The sequence below is a fragment of the Leptonotus elevatus genome, chromosome 18 (genome assembly GCF_054856555.1).
Source record: "Leptonotus elevatus isolate MCC_2025b chromosome 18, RoL_Lele_1.0, whole genome shotgun sequence".
NCBI classification, from domain to species: Eukaryota; Metazoa; Chordata; class Actinopteri; order Syngnathiformes; family Syngnathidae; genus Leptonotus; species Leptonotus elevatus.
Genome location: NC_141256.1, coordinates 7730758 through 7755070, shown reverse-complemented (window position 1 = coordinate 7755070; position 24313 = coordinate 7730758). Strand labels below are relative to the sequence as shown.

The 24313-nt window shown below is 38.5% G+C and overlaps 2 protein-coding genes across 2 annotated transcripts in view; both read left to right on the top strand.

Moving 5' to 3' along the window:
- The window catches only part of mthfd1l (methylenetetrahydrofolate dehydrogenase (NADP+ dependent) 1 like), a 37080-nt gene extending 15441 nt beyond the window's left edge, over positions 1–21639 (top strand). Inside the window, exons 20-28 of the mRNA XM_086061770.1 lie at positions 2996–3107; positions 10012–10151; positions 10690–10731; positions 12381–12484; positions 12569–12746; positions 14230–14337; positions 14412–14564; positions 19561–19681; positions 21175–21639. Of these exons, the coding sequence (XP_085917896.1) occupies positions 2996–3107; positions 10012–10151; positions 10690–10731; positions 12381–12484; positions 12569–12746; positions 14230–14337; positions 14412–14564; positions 19561–19650 (927 nt within the window). The 3' untranslated portion in view covers positions 19651–19681; positions 21175–21639. The remainder of the gene's footprint in view (positions 1–2995; positions 3108–10011; positions 10152–10689; positions 10732–12380; positions 12485–12568; positions 12747–14229; positions 14338–14411; positions 14565–19560; positions 19682–21174) is intronic.
- A 2418-nt stretch (positions 21640–24057) lies between these two features.
- The window catches only part of akap12b (A kinase (PRKA) anchor protein 12b), a 44402-nt gene continuing 44146 nt past the window's right edge, over positions 24058–24313 (top strand). The window contains exon 1 of the mRNA XM_086061755.1: positions 24058–24191. The gene's annotated coding sequence lies outside the window, so the exon portion shown is untranslated. The remainder of the gene's footprint in view (positions 24192–24313) is intronic.

Here is a 24313-nt window from a genome sequence, read left to right as displayed (position 1 = left end):
AACAACAGCTTCAACTAACTAGCAAGTTGGGCCACTCCTAAATTCAGGTTTTTAATGAGAAACTAAAAATTCTTGCTGGTGTTGGCCTTAAAGGAAACATTATCTCGTAATCTTATTAGATTATAAAATAAAAGATATATATTGTTCTAAAATTGCTACTCATGATAATTTTTTAGATTGTTTAATCATAACACTCCATCACAAGTAAATAGTTCCTGGCTAGTATGTATTTAGCTTTGAAATTCTTCAGTATTCCCTGAAATCCTTAGAAAGCATTTACTGCTCAAACTGCAGCATATTGTTCACCATACAGTGCACACAATGTTTGCAGTGGAGCTGCTGTTTTAGGGGATCCTTTTTGTTTGTTCGGAATGTCCCAGATTGTCTGTTTTTGGTGGTGCTGTGGGAGTGGAACGTGCACGCAGCAGAGATGCGATAACTTTTTTCTTTTTTTCCCCCGTTTCCCTTGTTTTTTCGGAGGAAGCGTTGCGGTCCTGTTGTGCGAGCCGTTTCCTGTCATTCTGGTCAGGGAGCTGGTTTCGCGGTCAGTGGGGCCTCCATGCGCCGTGTGAATTTTCCATCCACCATAGAGCCTGTCCGGGTCGCTTTGTGGCCTCTAGAGTGATTCATTAATTATTTAAGTTTTACACACACGCGCGATGTGTTAACTCATTCACTCCCAGTCATTTTCACTGAAGCAACCCCCTTCGCTCCCCGGCTGTTATACTGGTTTTTGACTGATTTTGCAAGTTCCACAGAATATTGTGTTCTATTGCTATACAAACACGGAACCTGCCAAAAGAAAGATTACAGTATCGTCTTTCATCAGGAAAAAAAAGTATATTTGTATCTGTTTCCGTTTTGCAGCAATTAGCATTAGAATATAGCTAAGTTTAATCATTATTCACATTCCTATTGAAAACACTGGCAAAAAGAGTGCAACATGGCCCTGGCTGATCTCTTATACTCTGCCGTCACCTGCTGGTCGTTTTTCTAATAACTACCATTGTTTTAAGCCACCTCTTCATGTCAGAAGCTGCATCAAAGCCTTCTGTATGCTCTTACATAAAAACAAAGTATAAATATGTTTTTGGGAGTGAAGAACAAAGTATTGAAAATGTATTTACACGGTTTGGGGTTTTAATGAGTTAATTGGGCCAACGGAAGTTGTGTGTTCACTGTAGTTTCTGTAAAGAAGTAGCACGCTATATTTTCCTGTTACGTTTTAATATAGAATGAATGTAGAAAGTGTGTTTCCTTACCATATCCATTGTAGGTCTACACATCCTGTCCACATGTGCTGCCGCTTTCATATTTGACTGCATACTGTGCGTTATTCTCACTAGGCCCAGCCCAGTGTCGGATGACGTATTTTCTACTCTCCTTAGTACTGCTGTATACTAATGTTGTGGATGGGAGGAAACTGCGGCATGGTCTTTAACTTCCTGCTTTGTTCACGACCTCAGTTTGTTTCCCCCTCAAATCCTCACATCCATCCGGTGAATGACACACTCGTACTTTTCTTTCATCATTTCCCATCACCGCACTTTTCATTAATGTGTGGATGTGGAAACAGTCAAGTGGAGCCATTCAAAGTTCAGGGGCTGCGCGCATTGGACCGCTGTGATGTTCAGCGATGAGGGTTACTGAAGTGTGTCGGCCTGTCTGCAAAATTGTTAGCATTTGTCAGAACCTTGTTAAGAAGGGGATGGTCTCCTCTGAGGTGAGAGTGTTGATGTATGTGTGGCCTTCTCATCCTTCCTTTTTCCTCTCGCACTCTAACAATGGATCGCTTAGCCCCATTTGTATTTTCAATTTCCTCATGTGCAGCAGACTGATTTAATTCCTTCTTACTTGATGCCTTGTGCGCACTGTAGTATGAAATAGTTTGGCACCAACGCATTATCCTCATCATTAGATTACATCACTGGTTGAATCTGATTAAATTGCATTTTGCATTGACAAGTGTGGCATCCATTTTGTTTTGTTTTATGTTTTTCAAAACGCAGGTTGTTCATTCGCTTTTTTTGTACTTCCAAGTCACAATACTGTTTTTTTTATTTTGTTTATACAGTGAGTTTTTATAGTTCACTCATCAGTTAAACAAATTTGGAATAGAGCTGTTAAGTGTGAGGGCATTGAAGTAAGCACTGTATACTAATGCCCCCCAAAAAGCACAACTTTTTTTTTTCTTAAAGAAGCTCCTTCTTCAACATTAATTCAGTGGCACCAAGATTCCACAGGATTGTGACAAAGCACTACTTTTGTCTAAATCAAACTCCTTAGGTCATTTCAACACAGCTCCTTATCATCAAGATGGCTTCAAAGTTCTCAATACTCATTTTTATTGCTTCGGCATAAGCACAAAAACATTAAATAGGTAAGTTTTTAAATGAATAAAAGGGGGGGGGGGGTAATTTGTGATAATGTGAAATTGTAAATACCGAATTAGGGATGGGTGAGTATTGATACCAGGTTATCGGTACTGGGCCGAGACCAGGCCCTATTTCAAGGTTTGGGTACTTGCAATGGTGGCCGATACCAGTATTGGCTGCCCTCTTGTGGCCATTTTATGAACAGGAACTGGAAAATAGAAATTTCAACAATAGAAGAGCACTTGGAGCGGATAGTTGTTTTCACTCGCCCACCCATCACCGTTGAAAAAACTTCATTGCCAATGGCAGGCTTCATCAAATGTTATTGTGGGCCTTTTTATGACCTGCACGCCGCGGGTTTCCCACCCATCTGTTTCATTAATCAGCACGAGAAAAAAGGCCGGCACAGTTTGTTAGTCAGGCCCCTTTTAACTTATTTTTTAAGCCACTGTTTATGCACCGTATGTGCTGCCAGCTCACACTGAGGCACTTGTCACCAATGTTGTCCTTGAGAGGTGTCACATGAAAGAAAAGGTATTTTCCAATTGAAACCGAGCAGGGCGAGTTGCTGTTGGTTACGCTGTCCGACTAAACGCTTGTGCCCCTCTCCATTGTCGCAGGGTTCGCCAGTGTTTGTCCACGCCGGGCCCTTCGCCAACATCGCCCATGGCAACTCCTCAGTCCTTGCAGACAAGCTGGCTTTGAAGTTGGTCGGACGGGACGGCTTTGTGGGTAAGCGCACACTGCGCGCATACAGATCAAGTATTATCCGTACCCTGCGTAATGACGGAGACAAGGAATCGCATTTAAAATGCACTCTAGCGATTAAACTTGGAATGACTTCCCTACTCATGCAACCTTTGGCCCACATTCTCTTCTGCTCGTCTGGCATCCATAGCTGGTGGAGCTTTCTAGGAAATCAGTGAAAAGATTGCATAAAAACAGAACGGAGAGAGGAAGGAAGTAAATTGATCATGTTAAGAGCCTCAGGAATTCTGGAGTAAGTCACACTAATCCCTTCAACGCCAAGGCATACATGCGTATTCCCATTTTTATCTATCCATCTATCCATCTGCTCTTGTTGTCTACGTTTACTTTGGCAGCAGAAACATGCTTGGAATGTGTTTATGTGTGTTGGCAGGCCTTCACAACCACTGTCTAACTTTTTATATGTATGCTTTAAGCTTCCTTGTGTGAGCAATAACAGGTAAACAATACTTTAACACGTTTACCGCAGGCTGTCAGCTGTGTGGAGTAGGCAGTGTGGGCAAAGAGTTGGGTTTCAAAACACTGGAATTCGCGTTAAAAATGAAAGAAAAAACCTTCCACACTTGTTTTCCATCAGTCAACCTCCTTCCAACCCTCCCTTCTGAGGCCCTGTGGTAATGTGGTGAAACATTTGGCAAGGTTAGAGTAAACTTGATGTGATTTAGCATAAAATGAAACATTTCGTCGCTGATATGTGAAAAACACTACTGTCCATTTTTTTTTTTTTATGTTTTTGGGATGAAACTGAATGCAGACATCCCAAAAATGTAAAACAAAGGGGAAAAAAGGACATTAGTGTTTTTCACAGAGCACCAATGATTTATTAAATTTACATGAATTGAATTCAATATTTACAAAAATACTTAACAAAGTATTCGATTCCAGTCATTTTCAAAGTGGTACCCTATATTGCCAGCCGTCTCAGAGCTTTTTGACTGATCTTTAGACTATAGAATACAATACAATATATAAGCATTGAACAAACCACAACAGAGGAGATCTTCTTCTTTCACAAGAAAAAATAACTTTGTTAGTAGCGTTTTCTGTTCTTAAGTAATCAGAAGTAGAACATGGATTGGTCTCAACACTGGTTTCTGACCAAAAAGCAGAGAAAACATTTTTTATTTCTGGAAACAAAACCTGTTGAGCAGAGCATTGTCTTTGATGCTAATATTTTTATGTTGTTGTGACACCTCAAAACAACAAAAACTGGACTGAGAAAATGCTTTTAATGGCAAAATAATTTAATAGAGTAAGAGATGCTGACTCACCAAATGGCTCAAATTAAATGTTAGTGGCTTTTTTTTTTTTTACATAGCTTTTGCTATACGTATACGAACTCTCAGCGTAAGGTTCCTAAACTTGTCTGACTTCCGTCGTGTTTCTCGCCATCATAATTGATGATAAGCAAAGATTCACCGCCTAATTGTTATTTTCTATACAATTGATGCACCAATCTCAAATATAACGCGATGCACCGCCATCCAAAGAGATCTGTTAGTCATTAAGCCTGCATTTTACAGACAAGCTGGGCGAGAGCCTCTTCCATGCCCACTCATTAAAAACACACTTGTTGAATATATCCGTCGGCACATAAATGGTTGGATTCGAGTTGACCAATATAAACGTCCGCGACAGTGAATTTATTTGTATTTCCAATCAGCCCCAGATTGACAAAATATGCTTTTGGGTGTCATTTAAGGTCATGCTCCATTTGCCCTTCCATTCACTCATTTAATTGGATGAAGAAAATATTTGTGTCTGGACTAAATTAAGCAGGATGTCATCGAGCCCTACCTGTCTGCGTGATTTGTTATTCGACACTCGGGTATGCAAGGAACTCGACCTCCCGCCCGTGCCCCCCCACAGCAGCTGGGATGCACGATGACCCTCTTCCTTCCACTCCCACCCTCGTCCCATCAGTTTGCCGCTCAACCTTAATATCCACGACATTCAAAAGGAGGATGAAATATGATTTCATGTACCAAAACAAGGCAGCGCTCGAAATCAGCAAATTATATCGTGTGACATGGGATTGTTTCTTGTCTATAACTAAAACAAGTTGACAGATCTTGAACCATATTTGACAAGTGGGTGTGACATTAAAAACGGGGGCAAATGGGGTAATTTAAAAGAAATAATTTTCTACATTGAGCATACCATATGTTCCTTCCAAAAAATCCGCAACCCCCCTTTTAAATCCTTTAAAATAATTCCTGAGGTGTGGATTATTGTGACACTGCGACAAAAACAGCCCAACCGTGAAAGACACCTGTGACAAAGGCAATAAACAGGTCATTAAACGGTTCATAAACTAGACGAAGGCGCTTCTTTAAAAAAGAAGTAGAGTGACATTGTATAAATAAGTTGGTATTTTCAATTTCATTTCATTCAATTGTCAGAAAAAAAAAGGGAAGAGTTTTCCTTCTAAACCACAAAACAATAACTTTTTAGTTGTGTATGTATTTTTTTTCTATAATTATCGACAAAGTATATCTTTATTAATCATTAGGTTGTGTTTTGAATCAATTGAAATGGCTTCACACCAAAAATATAGTTAGTTGATCTACAGTATTCATCCAGATTTTCCACAGTATTTAAAAGGTCTTTAAATGGCCCAAATCGACACCTTCCACAAAAACATGTAATAAACATGCTCAAAAACAACAATTGAAACGAAGGTAAAGATGATATTTGTTGTAGTGTAACCCTCTGTAAAACTGAGTTCCCCTCTGAAAAATGAACTCTTGATGAACTCACTGAAGGATATGTGAAGGGTGGGGGTGGGAGGGGGGGTGCCAAAATTCATGGCCGTGCTTCATCAGGCTCTGTATTATTGTTTTCAAGTCATCTTGACCTAAAAAAAAGAGTAGTTCTGTAGGCTGAATCCTCTATTACAGCTGTTTGTTAGATATCTTTAGTATAAATGTGGATCTTCCCTATACTATATCAAAAGACAAATCATGTGGGCTTAGAGAAATTGTTTTTGTTCAAATCCGATCCTGTTGGCCGCACAGAATCATGAATACATACTTAAACTTACGTGTAGTCTTTCCACCGACCAGATGGACTAAATCAGCATTTTGTTAATTTTATGATCGGGCATAATGTTGTTATTCGTCGATCCGATCAATGATCGGATAGCGGTGGGTGCGAACGATGAACTGCAGTATAGCGGGGTAACACTGTATTATGGAAAGCTGGCCTAACAGGAAGTAGATGTGGGTAATTGTGTAAAACCAACACTGTGCCTGTATTTTCCCCCTCGTACCATCCGCTGTCATGTCCATCCTGTCTCTGGGGATGGCTCAAGGTCATCGCACAGAGACGGAAGCTTGCAAGTGTTTCCGCATGACATCCTCTTGGGTTGCCTCCTCGCGAGTGGGAGGCTCGATCGCACTGTGCAGCAATCTTAATTTTCATGGAAAATCTGATCCCTGACCCTTTTAATAACTTGTAATCATGTTAACAAGAATGTGATTTTAATTTGTTGACCCACCTACGCAGTTTTATCGCTCTTATTGTGTGGGCTCTATTTAAGTCTAGGTTACATTTTTCAATATGCACTCACATATTCATGCAAATGTAATGTACCCTAGACTTGTATCCAATCCGTCCATCCATTTTCTTTAGCATTATCTTAGTTAACTTTGGCCGAGAGGCGGGATGCATTCTCTGCACTGGTTGCCGGCCAATTGCAGGGCGCAGACCACCATTCGCTCACATTCACACGAATGGACAATTCTATGGAGAACCAAAACTGCCAAATTTCTAAATAAATAAATGACTAAATAAATGACTAAAAGTGAAAATAAAAGCGGATGTAAAAAAAAATATAATTCGAAAATTAAATCCCCCAAAATAAATAAAAATGGAAATAAAAACAACAAAACATATACACATAAACTTTTGAGCAGCGCTGTGTATATACTGTATGTATGTATGTGTGTGTGTATATATATATATATATTTATATAAATAAATAATATTGTTGTTTTTATTTCCATTTCTTTTTGGGGATTTAATTTATATAAAATTGATATAATATTTAAATTATATATTTTTTTATATCCGTTTTTATTTTCATTTTTAGCCATTTATTTATTTTGAATTTTGGCAGTTTTGATCCTCCATATAATTCAGCCTTCAGTTAATCTCAGAACCATGGTAAATGGTACTTCATTTATATAGCGCTTTTCCACCTTACAAGGCCCTCAAAGCGCTTTACATTCGACTACTCATTCTGACGCAGCATCAGGAGCAACTGGGGGTTCAGTATCTTGCTCAAGGATACTTCGACGTGGTCACAACGGCATGGGATCGAACCCACAAACTCTGGTTTTGATCCATGCCGTCCCCATGTTTTTGGAAGGTGGGAGGAAGCTAACTCATTCAAGTGAAGGGACTCTAACCTGCTAGCCACTAGGTCACCGTGCTGCCATGTAACCAAATCACACCCATTCATTTACTTTTTCCTAACATGCTTCCTATGCACGTCATCATGGTCACATTCATTCGATTTGAAATGTTAAGTGCATTATTTGTTTCCTCATTACGTACATAGGGGCTACCCACACGCGGAAAACTGTACATGATGACTTTTGGAAGTCAGCAGGTTTTGATGCCTTGTCCTAAAACAAGTCTCAAACAGTTTATTATTTAATAGTTCTATCAAAAACATGACATGGTCCAATGGATAATTCACTTATCTTGTACGTGGGAAGATCAACTCGCTATCCCTGTGACTAGCAGGAGGGAAGTCATGATGAATTTGCAAGGGGGGGTTTCCGTCTTGCCCGGTGGTCACAAAGAGTCGATAAAGTCAATGAATGGTAACTGGTAGACTAAAGGAGAGGAAGGAAACAGTATGCAACAATTAAAATATTTTATTTACCGTTTCAGCTAATGTTTCTTTAAAATTTATGTCAAGCCCTGCGGCTGTTTCATGTTGTACTGTGAATATCAACCTTTTTTCTTCTTCTAATTAACACCTTAGCTGTTCACAATGGGTCCTCCTGCAAATATCTGGTCAACAGTTTTCAGATTTTTCAGAATTTCCCGTCCTCTGTCTGTGGATGTGACGTCATGTGCGCATTGTGTATGTGAAGATGGGAAAATGCAGATTCAATTTTCGGCCACAGGTGGCAGTAGCGATTCGAAATTCAATTTTCTGCATCCAGTAGCTTTAAGGATGGCACATTCTAATGATTGTAATTTGATTTGATTTGATTTGGATAGGTTCAATTAATACAGATTTTCTGATTCACATCAATACAAGTTTATCAAAGGCCTTCACTAAGACTTAACTATAGTAAGCATTGTACTTTGTATTATTTATTTATTTTTTGTCCATCTGCTAGCTAGCAACATAGACAACAACGCAAAAGTTGGGGAACTCTTAAGTTAAGGTACCACTTCCAATACCACTTTTCTTCTCATGAGAAAATGTTCCATAAATGGCAAACTCAAGGTCTGTTAAAACTTTTAGCTTTTAAATACACCTCTGTACTAGTTCAAGATTTGGTCAGACAAGCAAATGTTGTTCCAGTAACACACGCATGCATGGCGAGCCATCCAACACACTACAGGAAAGCTTATCTTAACAAGGCCGCTGTGCCAGGTGGACTACATATTTGCTTTCCCTGGCTCAGTTCAAGAGCTGGGTGGTAAGGACGTCCTTATCGGAGACTCTTTGAGGCGGAGACTGTGAAATATCACTCACCACACAGAAATACTTCTCTTATCCTCCAAATAAATATATATGTATAGTGAGACACACACACACACAAAACTTTTTATGGATATTTTTACCCCTCCCACTCACTCTAAACACATTTGCTAACATTGTAGTTGTCAGTTTACTGTGAAATTGGCTTATAAAACAAAAGAATAATTCATACATTTTATACTAAACCATAATAATTTAATCTAACTAAGCCTGCTATTTTAATGCAAATTTCTCATGGGAAGTGCAATAGACTCTCTTCGCTGCTACATTCTCATTTGCTCCCAAAAATATATAAATACATTCCGTTTTATTTCTACGTTTTTTATGGGGGGGGGGGGGGGGTATGCTATAGTATGCAGAAGGCTTTGATGCAGCCTCTGTACTCAAGAGAACGCTTAAAGCAATAGTAGTAATTACAAAAACGGCCAGCAGGTGGTAGCAGAGTATAAGAGATCAACCAGGGCCATGTTGCAACAACCTCTTTTTCCCAGTGTTTTAAACAGATTTGTGAATAATGATGAAACGTAGCTATATTCTAATGCTATAATCTAATATTGCTGCAAAACGGAAACGGACAGAAATATAGGTTTTTTTCTGATGAAAGAAGAGACTCTAATCTTTCTTTTGACAGGTTCCATGTTTTGATAGCGATAGAACACAATATTCTGTGGGCCTTGCAAAATCAGTCAAAATCCAGTAAAACAGCTTCTGTGAAAATGGCTGGGAGTGAATGAGTTAATATAGGTGGAGAAGTAAGAATGCTAGCCACTGATACTTAAGTAAAAATAAATAAATCTGACATCGTGTAAGTTTGACACATCGGTGAATTATCATCTGTATATTTTGTCATTTGTTAAATAAAATTGTTAAATAAAAAATATTAGCGGTATCAGTGAGTACTCAATGTCAATACATATGCTGGTATTCGTCAACAAAAAAAAAGTGTTATCGAACGTGTCTATTTCAAACTCAAACTACAAGTTTTCCCCATCACTGTGGGCCAGACGATCAACCAGCACGTCTCCAAAAAGATTCTCCATTGTTTGCATCCTTCAGTGTGCGAGAAGATGCGAGAGTTGTGACAGGACAGGGATATGCAATTATATGGAGGTCAGGAAAGTAATGTTGTGCACTTTGCAGTGACCGAAGCCGGCTTTGGGGCGGACATCGGGATGGAGAAGTTCTTCAACATTAAATGTCGCACTTCAGGCTTGAGGCCCAGTGTGGTGGTGCTGGTTGCGACCGTTCGGGCTCTGAAGATGCACGGCGGCGGTCCCAATGTAAGTTCCAACAGCACGCTGACTCTGTCATTTTGCTCACTGGCATCTTGTCAACAGCCTTTAGTCATGTAATGTGGCAGTATCTGAAGTTACCATAACACCAATTTATATTTTAGGAATGTCATGCTGTTGAATCCCACTGCAATAACAACAGATTAAATGCACGCAAGCACGCAGAGATTGAATTATGGGCCCGCGGCGGGAAACTATCCAAATGCGCCACAGATGTCCGGTCAGACTAAGAGATGAACCGATTAGAGCGGGTTTAAAATGTAGAAACTTTTGCTATTATTTGATTCACTTCTCACGTGCAGTATGCCTATTTCACACAGGCTTGCAAGTTGCAACTCGTCATCCCCTGTAAAGTTTAGCGCATTGCACACAAACCTCTCGCTTGCATTATGTCAGTTTGAAGCAAGCTACTTACATCCAGCATTGTGTTTCTGAGACATTTGCTTGGGCTTTTGTTGTGGTTTGACAGACCTTTGAAGTCATCATAATAAAAATTCATTACATTTTCGACTATTTCTGTTTTTAGGTATCAGCCGGCGTGCCACTTCCAAGAGAATACATCAACGAGGTATTTATAAAAAAAATAAAAATAAAGGACTCGTCTGAAATTGCTCCTTGCATTTAGGCGTGATGTTCAGGATGCCCTAATTGTAGCCCCTTAAATTAATTAGGCGAAGCAAGACTTCAATTACGAATCAGTCATTTGTCCATTTATGTAACGTTTTTTTTTTGAGTGAACCTGTGACATTTGCACACAAACAAAATAGCTTTTCACTCGTGTGGATATCGGTATCATTGCATTGTGACTTTAGTACATAGACAAAAACTAAAATTAGACTGAATTTGGCCATTTTTTTGTGGGCTGCAATTTTTGACGTTTCATTGCATCCACTTTTTGTTTCTGGCTCTTTATGGAAGCGTGGACCTGCCAATGTGGAGTAAATATTTTTGACCGGCAAAGATGTTCAAACATATTTGCAAATACGTTCAAATGTATTTAAAAGCGGTTAAGAAAATGGATAGATAGATATATCGTATTTGCAAATACGTTTGAATGTATTTGCACGTACGTTCGAGCGTATTTACATTTGGGCATATAAATATGTTCAAAAGTATTAGCCGATACGTTTAAATGTATTTCCATGCTTCCACAGGCTCTCACGTACTATCACGCTGACGTCTAATCCATTCATTTTGCCCGCTAATGCGATAAACAGTAGTTACTTGATTGACAGCTGAAACCAACTTTGATTGTGCTTTTCCGGTAATGATCTGGTGTTATCCTTTAGGTGTGTGCGTGTGCACCTCCATATCTGGCTGGGATCAAGCGCACTTCAAGGCAGATTCAGCTGACTAAATAATGTAGCAGTGTCGCTTAATTGTCAAGCCTGTAATGAGAACCAGAAGTAGTTGGGGCAAAACAGAGCTGATGAAATGAATTTATGAGACCTGTGTGGCTCTGCTTGCAAGGCTACACACACACACACACACACACACACACACACACACACACACACACGGAGACACACTCAGAGACACACTCAGATTGGATTTGCATGGTCAAACGTGGGTGTAACGATGTGCTGTTCATGTGCTTGGCAGTCTAAGCCAGACTGCCACATGTCATACACACTTCTAAAATATGTTGTTTGTTGTTTGTAGGATATTGCAATAGGAATGCAAAGGATGATTTAGGGTCCGACTGACAACAAACTACATAGTAGTAATATGATTGTATGACGGAAAAAAGAATGTCATGTTACATCTAATATATTGACTACAATTTTTTTTTATTTTGACATACATACTTGCAAAAAATAAATAAAAAAAGGATCTTGTGAATTTACAACTTTTCTTGCAAACTTCAGATTATTTTTTGCTTTATATAGCAACTTTATTTGCTCCATATCAAAAGGACAATAAGTGCAGACACTGTAGAAAATGGTTGGTTGAATGTTGTCATTATTTTTTTCATTATAGCAACTGGCTATAATTCTTTCTCACTATCGAAATAATTTCTGACTGCAACAAAGTCCATTTCAGCTAAGTAAATGAATCCTATAGATGTTTTTTTTTTTAGTTTTGCAATGTTTGATTTTGAATTTTAGTTCCTTGTCCAAATGCAACTCAACAGTACTCTGGCCAGCCATCTGTGTTAGAATGCATATGCAACTTTAAATACACTTCATTGATCATTTCTCTTTAATTTTCTTGCAGAATCTCTCCCTTGTTAAAGATGGCTGCCTCAGCAATCTTAGAAAGCAGATCGAGATTGCCCATCTGTTTGGGGTTCCGGTCGTGGTAGCGCTTAATGTCTTCAAGTAAGAATTATTTCTTCTCTACCTTTGTCGATTTAACGATTTGATGTCATGGCGACTGAACGCTGCTGCCATGAACCTTTTCAGGACAGACACCCAGCCAGAGATAGACCTCGTGTGTCAGATCGCCAAAGAGTGCGGGGCGTCCGACGCAGTGCCGTGCCACCACTGGGCGCAGGGTGGGCGAGGTTCTGTGGAGCTTGCCCACGCTGTGAAAGCCGCCACCAGCAAACCCAGTAAATTCCAGTTCCTCTATGACATTGAGGTGAGAAGGTTTTTTTTATTTCATTCACTCCCAGCCATTTTCACTGAAGCAATCCCCTTCGCTCCCGGCTGTTTTACTAGATTTTGACTGCTTTTGCAAGGGACACAGAATATTGTGTTCTATTGCTATAAAAACATAGAACCTACCAAAAGATTAGTATCTTCTTTCATCTGGAAAATAAAGTACATTTCTATCTGTTTCCGTTTTGCAGCAATTGGCATTAGAATATAGCTAAGTTTCATCATTATTCACAAATTTGCTTAGAACTGTGAGTAAATCAGCTTGTTTTCAACATGGCCCTGGTTGATCTCTTCTACTCTTCTGCCACCTGCTGGCCGTTTTTAATAACTACCATCACTATTACCATTCTCTTCAGTTCAGAGGCTGCATCAAAGTTTTCTGTATACACTAGCATAAAAAACATATAAATAAATTTTTGGGACACTTAAAACATTTAAATTAGAACGTTTTTATACGCTTTTGGGAGCAAATGAGTTAAAAGGGTGGATTTATTCTCATAAATTTCCGTTAATTCCCATGGAAAGTTTCAACTTTAAAAGTTCCTGGAAGTTAGGAAGCCTAGGTGAGCGCAGCTTCCACTTGGCATTCACTAGATGCCTTAAAATTACTTAATTTCTGCATATTTGGATTAGTTGTGATTTTTTATTTTGAGGAGGGGTGTCAGAGTTGGAGAATGCTAATGTGGAAAAAAGACAACAACAAAAAACATCAGCTGTTTTGAGTTAGTGTGCCTGGGAAATCGTGACTCCATTTAATTATCCTGTTATTACCCTCTGTCCGCCTATTCTACAGTATGCATCTTTATGCTGGCCAAAAGCACAACGGAAGTACAATACTGTGCTGTCATACAAGACTGATTGAATTGATTTAAAAAAAAAAAAACCTCCCATAATCTAATGTACAGAATAGGGCTTGTATGGGGCTGCAACTAACGATAATTTTAATGTTCTGTACATCTGTCAGTTTTTTTTAACTAAACAAATGAGATTTAAAACAACAAATCTTAATTTCCATCATTTTATTAAAAAACAGGACATTATTACAAATGGACAGTGCAGAAAATACACACCTAAATTGATTATGATTCAATAACCGGTTTGGTCTGTAACGCTAGTGTCAGAAAACGGTAAAAAAAAATGTTGATCATTGTTTTTTTGCAAATGTCTAATTTTAATTAAATGCAAAGATAATCCATCCGCTTTCATGGAGACTACAGAAGTCTGAGAATATTTACTGTCTGAAATTGCAAGGATTTGAGCAATTTTGAAGTGAAGCATGGCCTTCCTGTTGGTAAATCCTTAACAAGAACTTGAAAGGAAAGTGCAGTACTGTAAGCATCTGCGAATTGAATTGGCTCTATTCCGTACATTGTTTTTCAACGTTCTTGTCACATGAATGCATATTCACTAAATCGAATTGCTCCTCCCCACGTGTCCTCTCCTGTTTTTCCTGGGTGTCATAGTTGCCAATAGTGGAGAAGATTAGAACCATAGCCCAAAAAGTGTATGGAGCTGATGACATCGAGCTGTCCTCTGAGGCTATGGACAAAATAAAATACTATGATCAACAGGTGAGATTGTTACCGCTGCATAATGAAACGCTTGTTTGCCTGAAACTGAATTGAACCTTTATTGTTTAAATCAGGGCTATGGATCTTTACCAATCTGCATGGCCAAGACCCACCTGTCCTTGTCCCACATGCCGGCAAAGAAAGGCACACCCACTGGATTCATTTTGCCAATCCGAGATGTTCGCGCCAGCATTGGAGCTGGCTTCATCTATCCCCTCGTGGGAACGGTATGTAGGAGATTGGTGTCATCTCTCATAGCGCAGATTTAATTTAATCCAATTTAGATCATTGCAAGTGATCAAGTTCATATTGAAATTGAGAGCATTGGATAAGTGTGTAAGATGCTTTGAATTGGGCCCCAGTTCAAACCTTTCAAAAATTAACATTCAGATCCATTTAAAATTATTTCCCTTTTATCCAAAACCATTTCTATCAATTCAGAATAATCCCCAAATTCCAGAATTTCTTGAAACTTTGTAGTGCAGTGATTGAAAAATACAGACTGTATTATCACTTCGCTTAAGATATTGCGCTTCCCCCAAACAGCCCAATCTTTAAAGCCACAACATAATGTGGCTCATGTCATGTGGTTTATGTCTTAATTGAGCAACTCTTGTGGTACTTGACATAGCACAAACTTAATCACCATGACTTTTGTACTTGACATCTTTAAGTTCCTTACTTTGCCAGTGGTATTTGTGCCATTTGCGCTTCTCGCCAGCTGGTTGGACCAAGATGGAGCTTCTTGGTTGGTAATGGGCTCAAGCATGAAGGCAGTGGGTTCCTTAAACATTGCATATCCTGCTGTTAGACCACGATGCCCCCGAGGGCTGAGCTTTGATTGGCCGATGAAGAGGTGTCAGACACCGGGCATGCTGGGAAGGGGTGGAGGTGTCTCGATGTGGCGTCTGCCCCGGTCTATCAACTCTGCCTTTGATCTGCTGTGGCCCGTGGAGTCACTGGTACATTGACGACCCCTGAACTGTGACTCCTAACCAAAACAGTCTCATAGTAATCCTTTGAACTATTTATTTGATCAATAACTCTCTTTAACGCAGAGGTCCGGCAAAATAGTAGTACCTGCTCATAATTAAAGTCAATATTTGTCTGAAAAATACTTGTAGGCCTCTCTTCGTTTGTACCCTAGAGTGTTTACATATTTTTAATGGAAATTCTAGTGTCCTTGCATGTGGGAAAGGAGAGCCGCAGTTTTCAAATGTAATCAAGCGGTAATAATAATTTTGGATTTGCATTATAGTTTTTTTTGTTTGTTTTTTTACTTTTGTTCAATTTCAGTTTTGAAAGCTGGCTTGTTAGTAAATTTGTCATTTTTGTTTAGTCTTGATATTTTTACCTTTCCTCTCCTGTACAGACGTAGAGTAATACCTAAATAAATTTTAATATCAACCCAGAAAACTCATGGATAATAGTTGATATCGGTGACTCCTTAAGAGTTTAGCACTTTTACTGGCATCGGTCTGAAAAAAGCGGTATTGAACATCCCTAATATTGACAAAGATGAAAACGAAGGATATTTTCACTGAAAGGTAATTTTTATACAGTAGTTAGTTTTCCAAATATGAGATGTAGTTTCAATTGTTTTTTTTTAAAGCTTTTCATTATTTTGTCGTCAACGGAAATGTTCTTTTCATTTTGGATTTTAGTTATTTTGCGAGTTTTTGTTAACTATGATAAATAACCTTGGTTTAGAAGATTAGTGGAATTATATATATTTTTCTCTCATTCTGTCGCTAATGGATTTTCACATATTGCAGGGGGTCTGGAACGTATCCCCTGTATAAACTCTGGGCTCACTGGACCGCCACGGTGGTTAACAGGCGTGCCTTCTTGTGCCACGTGATGACATTCTTGCAGCACTGCCATCATTTATGGTGAAAATGGGGTCTGAGCCCTGTTACGAATAGAGAAAGTCTATAATTGTGACCCAAGTTTGTAATTCAATATGGATGCCACATAATGGTGGCAAATCACTTACAACGCAGCGAATCATAATCATCATCGAGGCCGTGCATCTAGCATGTACACTTTCACAAACCCATCTTACTAACTTTATTCATTAGTTTAATTATTCAATGAAAACAAACCACCTTTCACATGAGACTCATCAATAGTATTTGTTAGCATAAATAACACTAGCATAAACTAACATTTTATTTTTCAATCTTGAAAATAACTCAATAAGTGAAATACCCTTGCTTTTTGCTGCATTGTTTCCGTGCCCACAAATATGACCGCAGACTGTTTTGTTGCTGGAGTGGTGGGAACCCAACCGTTTAGTCCCCACTGACTCCAGGACGGGGGAATATCCAACCAATACGGGTCTTGTTGTGGGTGTGTGAGTGTGAGACCAGGGGGACATTTGGTCCTGGGAAAAGGGGGTAAGGGGTCTTTGCAGGGTTAAGAATCAGGAAGGGGACTGATGTCATTCCTCTGAAATGTGAGGGAGGGGTGAAAAGAAGAACAATGGAACCCTGAAGAGTTCATATCCCGTGGCCTCCACTGCACCATTCAACCCGAAAGAGCTCAGATTTATCGAAAACCTCCTCCACGAGCAGGAGATACATTTTAACGCTGACCTGGATTTTAAGTGCACATTTTACTGCCTTTTTTTTTTTTGTTCAACCCGGTATTTCTTACCTGGATGCTGTACAATTCCCGATATCCGGCCAAATAGTATGTCTGTTTAAAGAGATTTCCCACTGTTCCTTCAACGCAACTGGCTCACCAATCTCAAATCCAAGAACACATTTTTTTTTCTTTAAGTTGATCTGATGCTAACAGTAATTGTCTGATGATTTTCTGAATTGTTTGCTTTGGGATTAAATTCTATAATCCCCAGATTCCCCGCTCCTATAGCGAGTTACTGTTATTTGTAGAACGAGACTCCTCTTCACAATTAGCGTGAGTCGGAAAACCTTGGGGGTATTCCCAGACAAAGACATGCTATGTTTCTTAGCATAATAGCGGGGCTTATGTGCTCAAGTGGAGCTTCCAACTTCGGCTTTGTGCTGGTTTTTTTTTGGGTGCAAAACGTTTCTCAGCCAAGAAAGGCAGAGTGCTACACTTGTCTCCAATTACCATCTTGTTGTATTTTTTCATATTAAAAGTTTCCATGTAATCGTATTAATTTATTATCAACAGTCGATTTCCTTCATTTCCTAGCGTTTCTTTTGGCTGCATTGCCTATAGTACGAGAGGTGGATTTTTTTGTTTTGTTCCAATCAGTTCCAGCCTTACGTTACCAGGTTAATTCAATCATCATTGGATTTTGCTAATTTTGTTACTTGGGTTTTTGTATAGTTTTGTTGATGCTTTCTATAATGCATGATAGTGGCGGTATAAAGAGGTGGATTAAATAGTGTAAGTCCGCACTGAAGGCCCAGGTACCAAACATAAGGCCTGCCCTTGTCTAAACTGTGTACCAAGCAGTATAAATTCAGCCAAACTCTGGACAGCAGGTCCAATCGAAATGACTGTATCAATGACTAAAATATGCAGCCATATTTCTATTAGCTTAACATTTTTTCCCTCTTTTATGTTAACAAGAGAATGAAAACGTTTCTGTACATTTAGAACCGAGCAGATATAAAATGTGCGATTAATCACGAGTTAACTATTGAAGTCATGTGATTAACTACAATTAAAAATTTCAATCGCCCGACACCCTTGATCTCAATACACTTCAATGGCCGTCAAATATTCGCAGATTTTCGCTATCCGCTGGCCGATCCGGTCCCTACCACACGTGAATAGTGGGGGTCGACTGTACTTTCTTCCGACATCATGTCTACTCAGCTACCTCTATGACGTCAAAGGAGGCCTTTAAGATTAAGTGGTTTCCTCATTGCTGCATGTCTTAATGCCGTCCATTAGATAAAGATGTAATGCGACACTATTGAATTCTTTCAAGCCTGCTCGCACGTTGAGTCACGTGTGGTCTGAAGAGTCACGATGACCTCAGTACCAGTCATCAGCAGTCGGAGTTTGCCGCAAGTACTCCCCCCCCCAGTTTTGTTTACTTGCAGTGCCGCCTTTCCTCTCCCCGAGCAGGAAATTGCCCAGTCACTTCCTCCCGCCTCAATTCCACTAATGGCCTCGTAAAGCTGGCCCTGGGTCACAAGCGAGGAGGCATGCAAAGAATGCTGCCAGATCATTTTCTTGTCCCCTTGGTTGGATAGTTTTTAGGGCAGGAATTTGAGGAGACAGACCTCTGTGTAAAACTGTCTTTTTTTTGTTTGTTTGTTTTGTCCACCTTTTTGGAATTCAAATAAAAAGGTTTGGTAGAGACATTCTGCCAATTGCCAATTAAAAATTATTTCACTAAATTAAAATAGTTTCACTGCTAGGTTGGCAACTTGTCTGCCAAGTGTGTCATGTCTTGGTTATTTACCTTTCACACAGGCTTCATTAGAAGGCATTACACTAAATGTAATGCTGTTAGTAAAAGTCCAAATGTGTCTCCTCTCATGTCCTTCATTTAATGATGTGTTTCCCTCTTCAATAAATCCACGTGACCGTGGTATGTCCAGCTCCTCATGGTGAGTTACAACATATAATGTACTCACATGTTCACAATAAATGGCTTAATAGTTGATACAATCTCTTGACATTCCCATGCAAATTCAACAGTAATGATGAGTCTTTTTATTTTTTTTAAATATGTTTTTAGCAGACGGACAAAGACACCATTGACTGGCTGAGTTCAACATGCCTAAAGTGAATGTGGTCCCCACTCCACTCTATAGTCTGTCTTGAGTCAACTCGAAATTATAGTCATTGAACCTGACAGTTTTGATAGAAAGTCTTGGGAGCTGCTCAGCTGCTCATACAGCATGTTATGGGGACAGCGTTAATTTAAAGCTTACGGCCATTATCTAAATTGTAATCCGACTTTTTTTAATGGATCCTGGATTCAGTTGTGCTTTTATGATCTTTTAAGAAGCGTTGATCTTGTTCTGATTGTTACATCCTGCGTCACGTTCCAAAAAAGCTGGCAGTTTACTATTGTGTTACATCACACTTAACTTTTAACAACACTCAACAAAAGTTTGAGGACTGATGACCCTGATGTTGTCTTATTTTGCGTTTCATAATGTGTCACACATTTTCAATGGGAGACAGACGGGTCTGGACTGCTGGCAGGTCAGTCCTAGTAAGCCTCACTGTTTTGACACGTCTTTATGTTTCTTGTCTTCCGTTCAGATGAGCACCATGCCTGGCCTGCCAACTCGACCCTGTTTCTACGACATTGACCTGGACCCTTTCACTGAGGAGATCACCGGACTCTTTTGAGCACATCTAGATCCTCACAGGAAAATGTTTGGTACTTTGAAATCCCTTTTTTTTTTTTTGTTGTTGTTGTCATTTGCCACCAAATGGTAAAGGTTGTTTGGTTGCTACAGTGCGGTTAAGAATGGTAAACCTTGACGTTCTTTAATTCGGCCCACCGAGCATTTATGTTATCAAAAGTCCTGGACTATTTGCTATATTTTTAGATGTTTCCCCCCCCCCCAAAAAAAAAAATTGGTTAGTTAAAAATGTAGTCTGTAGTTTGCGCAAATTCATCTACCTAACTGTCCTGTGATGCACGGCACGGGAGCCATGACGGACAAGCTCTTCATACAACAAATATTATAAATAAAATAATAGTAATGATAAAATAATATTAAAATATAATATAAAAAAATAATAATCTTGAAGTTATGCATATATATATATATGTGTATATATATATATATATATATATATATATGTGTATATATATATATATATATATATATATATATATATATATATATATATATATATATGTGTATATATATATATATATATATATATATATATATATATATATATATATATATATATATATATATATAATTTGTTTCAACTTATTATATTTTTAGTAATAATAATAATAATTTCATAAAATTTAACTTTAAATTTAAACTAAATTGTTTGTAAGTTGAGGACTACCTGTAAAAAAAATGGCAATAATAAATAAGTTGGAAAGAATACATTGTAAAAAGTAATCTATTTATTTAAATTTTTGTTTACCATAAAATCAACAAATAAACCTCAAACCTCTGTCCAAATTTGTTTCGTGCATCAGCAATTTATACATTTAGGTTTTTTAAATAAAATAATTTCTTAATTTATTTTATGTAAATAAAATACATATTAGTAAAATCAAGTATTTTCTTAGTAATTGATACATAGAATGTATTTATTTTGTAGATATTATGGTAATTATTTTAATAGTAGATAAAACATTATGCGTAAACAGTGTTTTTTTTTGCACATTTAACTTTATTTTTTATAAACCTCATCCATGTTTGATCTCAAATATCGCCCTTAAAAGCATACGTGTCCATAGTGTTTTCACCATTAGGTAAGAAAACCTGAGTTGGCAATAACTTCATTAAACAAAGAAATGTGCTAAAACTGTCTAAGTACTGCTGCAATACTCTATTATCTCTGACTTTTTGTGAACTTGGTGGAAGCAGATCTTAAATGTATTAATTTTTCTTCCTGGAATCGTCCACGATGACCAAGAATGCTGTAAGCGAGTCAACTGAGACATTTGTCCTTGTCAAAACACATCAGCTGAAGGGTTTGGTTTTGGACCCTGAGAACATTATTGATCTTTTCCAGAATGTTTCACTTACCCTTACATCATTCTCTGCTCCATTCTGGACCAGTTCCAATCGCTTGAATCATCCACACACACAAAAGATGAGACAATACACTTTTAGAGATGCAACATCACACACACGCAAGCTGCTTTTAAATGCGTCATCTCGTTTCTATTCCCAGGCCTCAAGATGCGCACTGCATGTACCATCAAGACTCATCACTGATGGGAAACACTCTGCATTTATTCCCAGCAGCTCATATCGCCATTGTGTTCCATATGCTGTATTTGCACATGTGTGTTATTTGCCAAAGATGACGCGTTTGCAGATGCTTTTCACCTGTCTTCGCAAAACTCTACTTTCAGGTGTTTTAGTCTTTATTTTAATCATGTTTAAACTGCAGGTTCCTATGTAATGCTGCTTTTTATCCTGGCTGTGAACTTTTTACACGACTCGGGCACACAGCCAAATAGCTGTTTGACGCACAAGCAACCTTTTGTCTCCTGCTGGAGCGGCTGCACGTTAACCATGTTAAAATCAGCGTTTCATTGTTTCATTTCATATCATTTCAATCATTCAGCGACTACATCAATTGTGCCTGAGGTTATTTACCAGTTTTCTCAAATACAATTATTTACTCCCTAAACTGTGTTTTTGTGTTTTTACTTGACGATGTGTGACGACGTTCTTTGTAAATATGAAGTGAAACTCAGCTATATTGCTGATTAAATAATTGTTTTTGTGTGTATTTTTTCAGTACGCAGGCAAATCCGAATTTAGTTGTGTGCCTTCATTCCGCCGCAACATATCAGGCAGTCCTGAGGTCTACCAGAAAAGTATCCGCTGTAATTAAGAGCAAGAAGAAGAGACAGAAAAGGTCCCCAACTAATCTCCACTAATACTGTATTTGTTGTTCCCACAGAGCAGCAGCAGTTTATCGGTTCATTAACTCATCTATGGTGTTTTGCATTAGGATGTCGGTTTTCTTATTAGATGAAATTGTACCGCTTTGTTGGTTGCATCACAGATTTTCTGAGTCTGATAAATGGAGGTTCACTGAATTGAGTTTACACTTGTCAATAACATCCTTTTCTTTGTCCTCCAGGATGAGGTTCTTGTGTTGTAAGCAACATTGAAGTCGTGTGCGCACACGCGTGTCTGCCACGGGCAGCATTCCACATCTGTACACCCTGTTATTGTGGGTTTGTGCGCACCGGGCAGGATCTGACATTTCGACTACAGTCGTGACTGACTTCGAGGAATGTGCTCGTGGAAACAGTAGTGAGACGATGCTTTTTTTTTTCTCCGTATGTGTGTGTGTGTGTTTATGAACCCTCTTGAGTGGATGACAGACATGTTGATGAGGAGCGACCATCATGGCTTTAAATTACTCAACAGGCCAAAAGTTCCTGACTTGTTTACACTCTCGTCTTTTAAATACTGTTCAGTGCTCGACACAAATGGAAACGTATGCGGATTCATTACTTGGTGCATAATGCTACTTGCTTATAACAAAATGGACTTGCTGTATGTCAGTGTGTTTACCCAATCTATTCCACCTCTTAACACTACTGTCACATAATCATACAAAGTAATACTTTATAATAAAATAAAAAAGAAGCATAACAGCATGCAAGTGTTATGCTAATATTATTTGGAACAGTTTGCAATCAGTATATAGTTGACAAAAACAGGTAAAAAAATTACATTAATCCAAAGTGTTCTGTGCAGATTGTTAGATTTTCAAAGTCCCCGTGAGGATAAAGTTGAAATCTGATTTATTAAAGAAACAAGCCCATTGCTAATTTATTTTAAACTAGAAAATGCCATTTCTGTAGAAATTGCGTGTGAAGGCTGTGAGGCTGGATGAAAACTGTGGAATGATTTGGAATGTTATTGAATGGCATGGAATGCTGCAGAATGACCTGGAAAGAGTTGAAAGTTAGAATGGTTTAAATCGGTGAATAAATGAAAAAATTATCGCAGAAAAACAAGGGTGTGAAGAATCAATCCCTAAAGAAGTGAAATGAAACAGTTGAGTGTTTTGAATGGCACTTTGAAATGATATAAATGTGAAAGGTTGAATCTCCCATTAGGAATGAATGGGGGAAATTAAGGTACAAAATCAGGAATTGTGGGTAAGGCATGAATACTTGGAATACAAAAAATGGAACTTAGCATGAATATTTGGAATATGTTAAAATTGGAATGACAAGAATCGGATGAATTCTGTGCAAGTAGATAGATGCCAAAAAATAGGCGGAATATTAAGTTTATAGTATAGGAATAACATATTGTACAGCCATTACACAATTACATTGATAAACACTGCTGTTTCTGAAGGCTTTCGGCAGATTAGGTTGACATGGCAACACAAAGGTTGACCTCTGATTGGACCAAAATTCTAACATCGACATCCTGTAAGCAGTGCAGCGGATGTTGAGAAATGAAGACCAGACTGCTGGGAATTTATTTCATTTTTTAAACCAATCAACTGTAAACATTTTTCCATGCTTACATTTTCCAAGCATGTTTTTGAGGATTGGAGAGAGAGAGGACTTAGTAGTATAAGTGATGTATATTGCAACATAAATGTTTTTTTTTCTTCAAGAACTTCAAGAAAGATACCATCTTCCCCATTCACATTTTTTTCCCGCTACCGCCAAATGAGGCATTTTGTGCAGGATCATATTCCAGATGGCTAAATGAAATGACACAATATGTAAGGCTGGAGCGGATTCGTTTTGATAAAAATAATTTAAGAGGTACATTTGTAAGCGTGTGGGAACCCTTTTTGACACTACTCAATTGCTAATTATGAACCACCAAATATTTGATTAGCTAGTCACTAGTGTTATAAGCTCTGCTGCTGTCCGTATATTTATATCTACATTTACTTCTTTTTTTTCGCTTTGTGTGCAATTTTTTTTAAATATGATGACAATCCACCTGTTGTTTTTAGAAGAAGAAAAAAGCTAAGCATTTTTCCTGCGTCAAAGCAAGAGTCCTATTCATTTATAATGACAACCCAATTTAATTGGGTGGGAGGTAACGGCCGTCAAATTTCAGATTGTGGCATCTTTTTGGTCCCCTTTTATCTGTCAACTGTGCAGGGAGGTCATAATTGGAGTTATTTGCTTCCGATTGTGTTCCAGTTAAGAAGAAAGCAGCAGCATGAACCAACTGGAGTCCTTTGAGGTAGGCCTGGTTCACTCCAAAGTGTGTTACAGTAGTCCAGAAGAGACATAAAGAAGGCAGCAGCCAATACAAATCTGGTTATGACTATGATAACCATGAGCAGAAAATATTGTGGTTTCGTA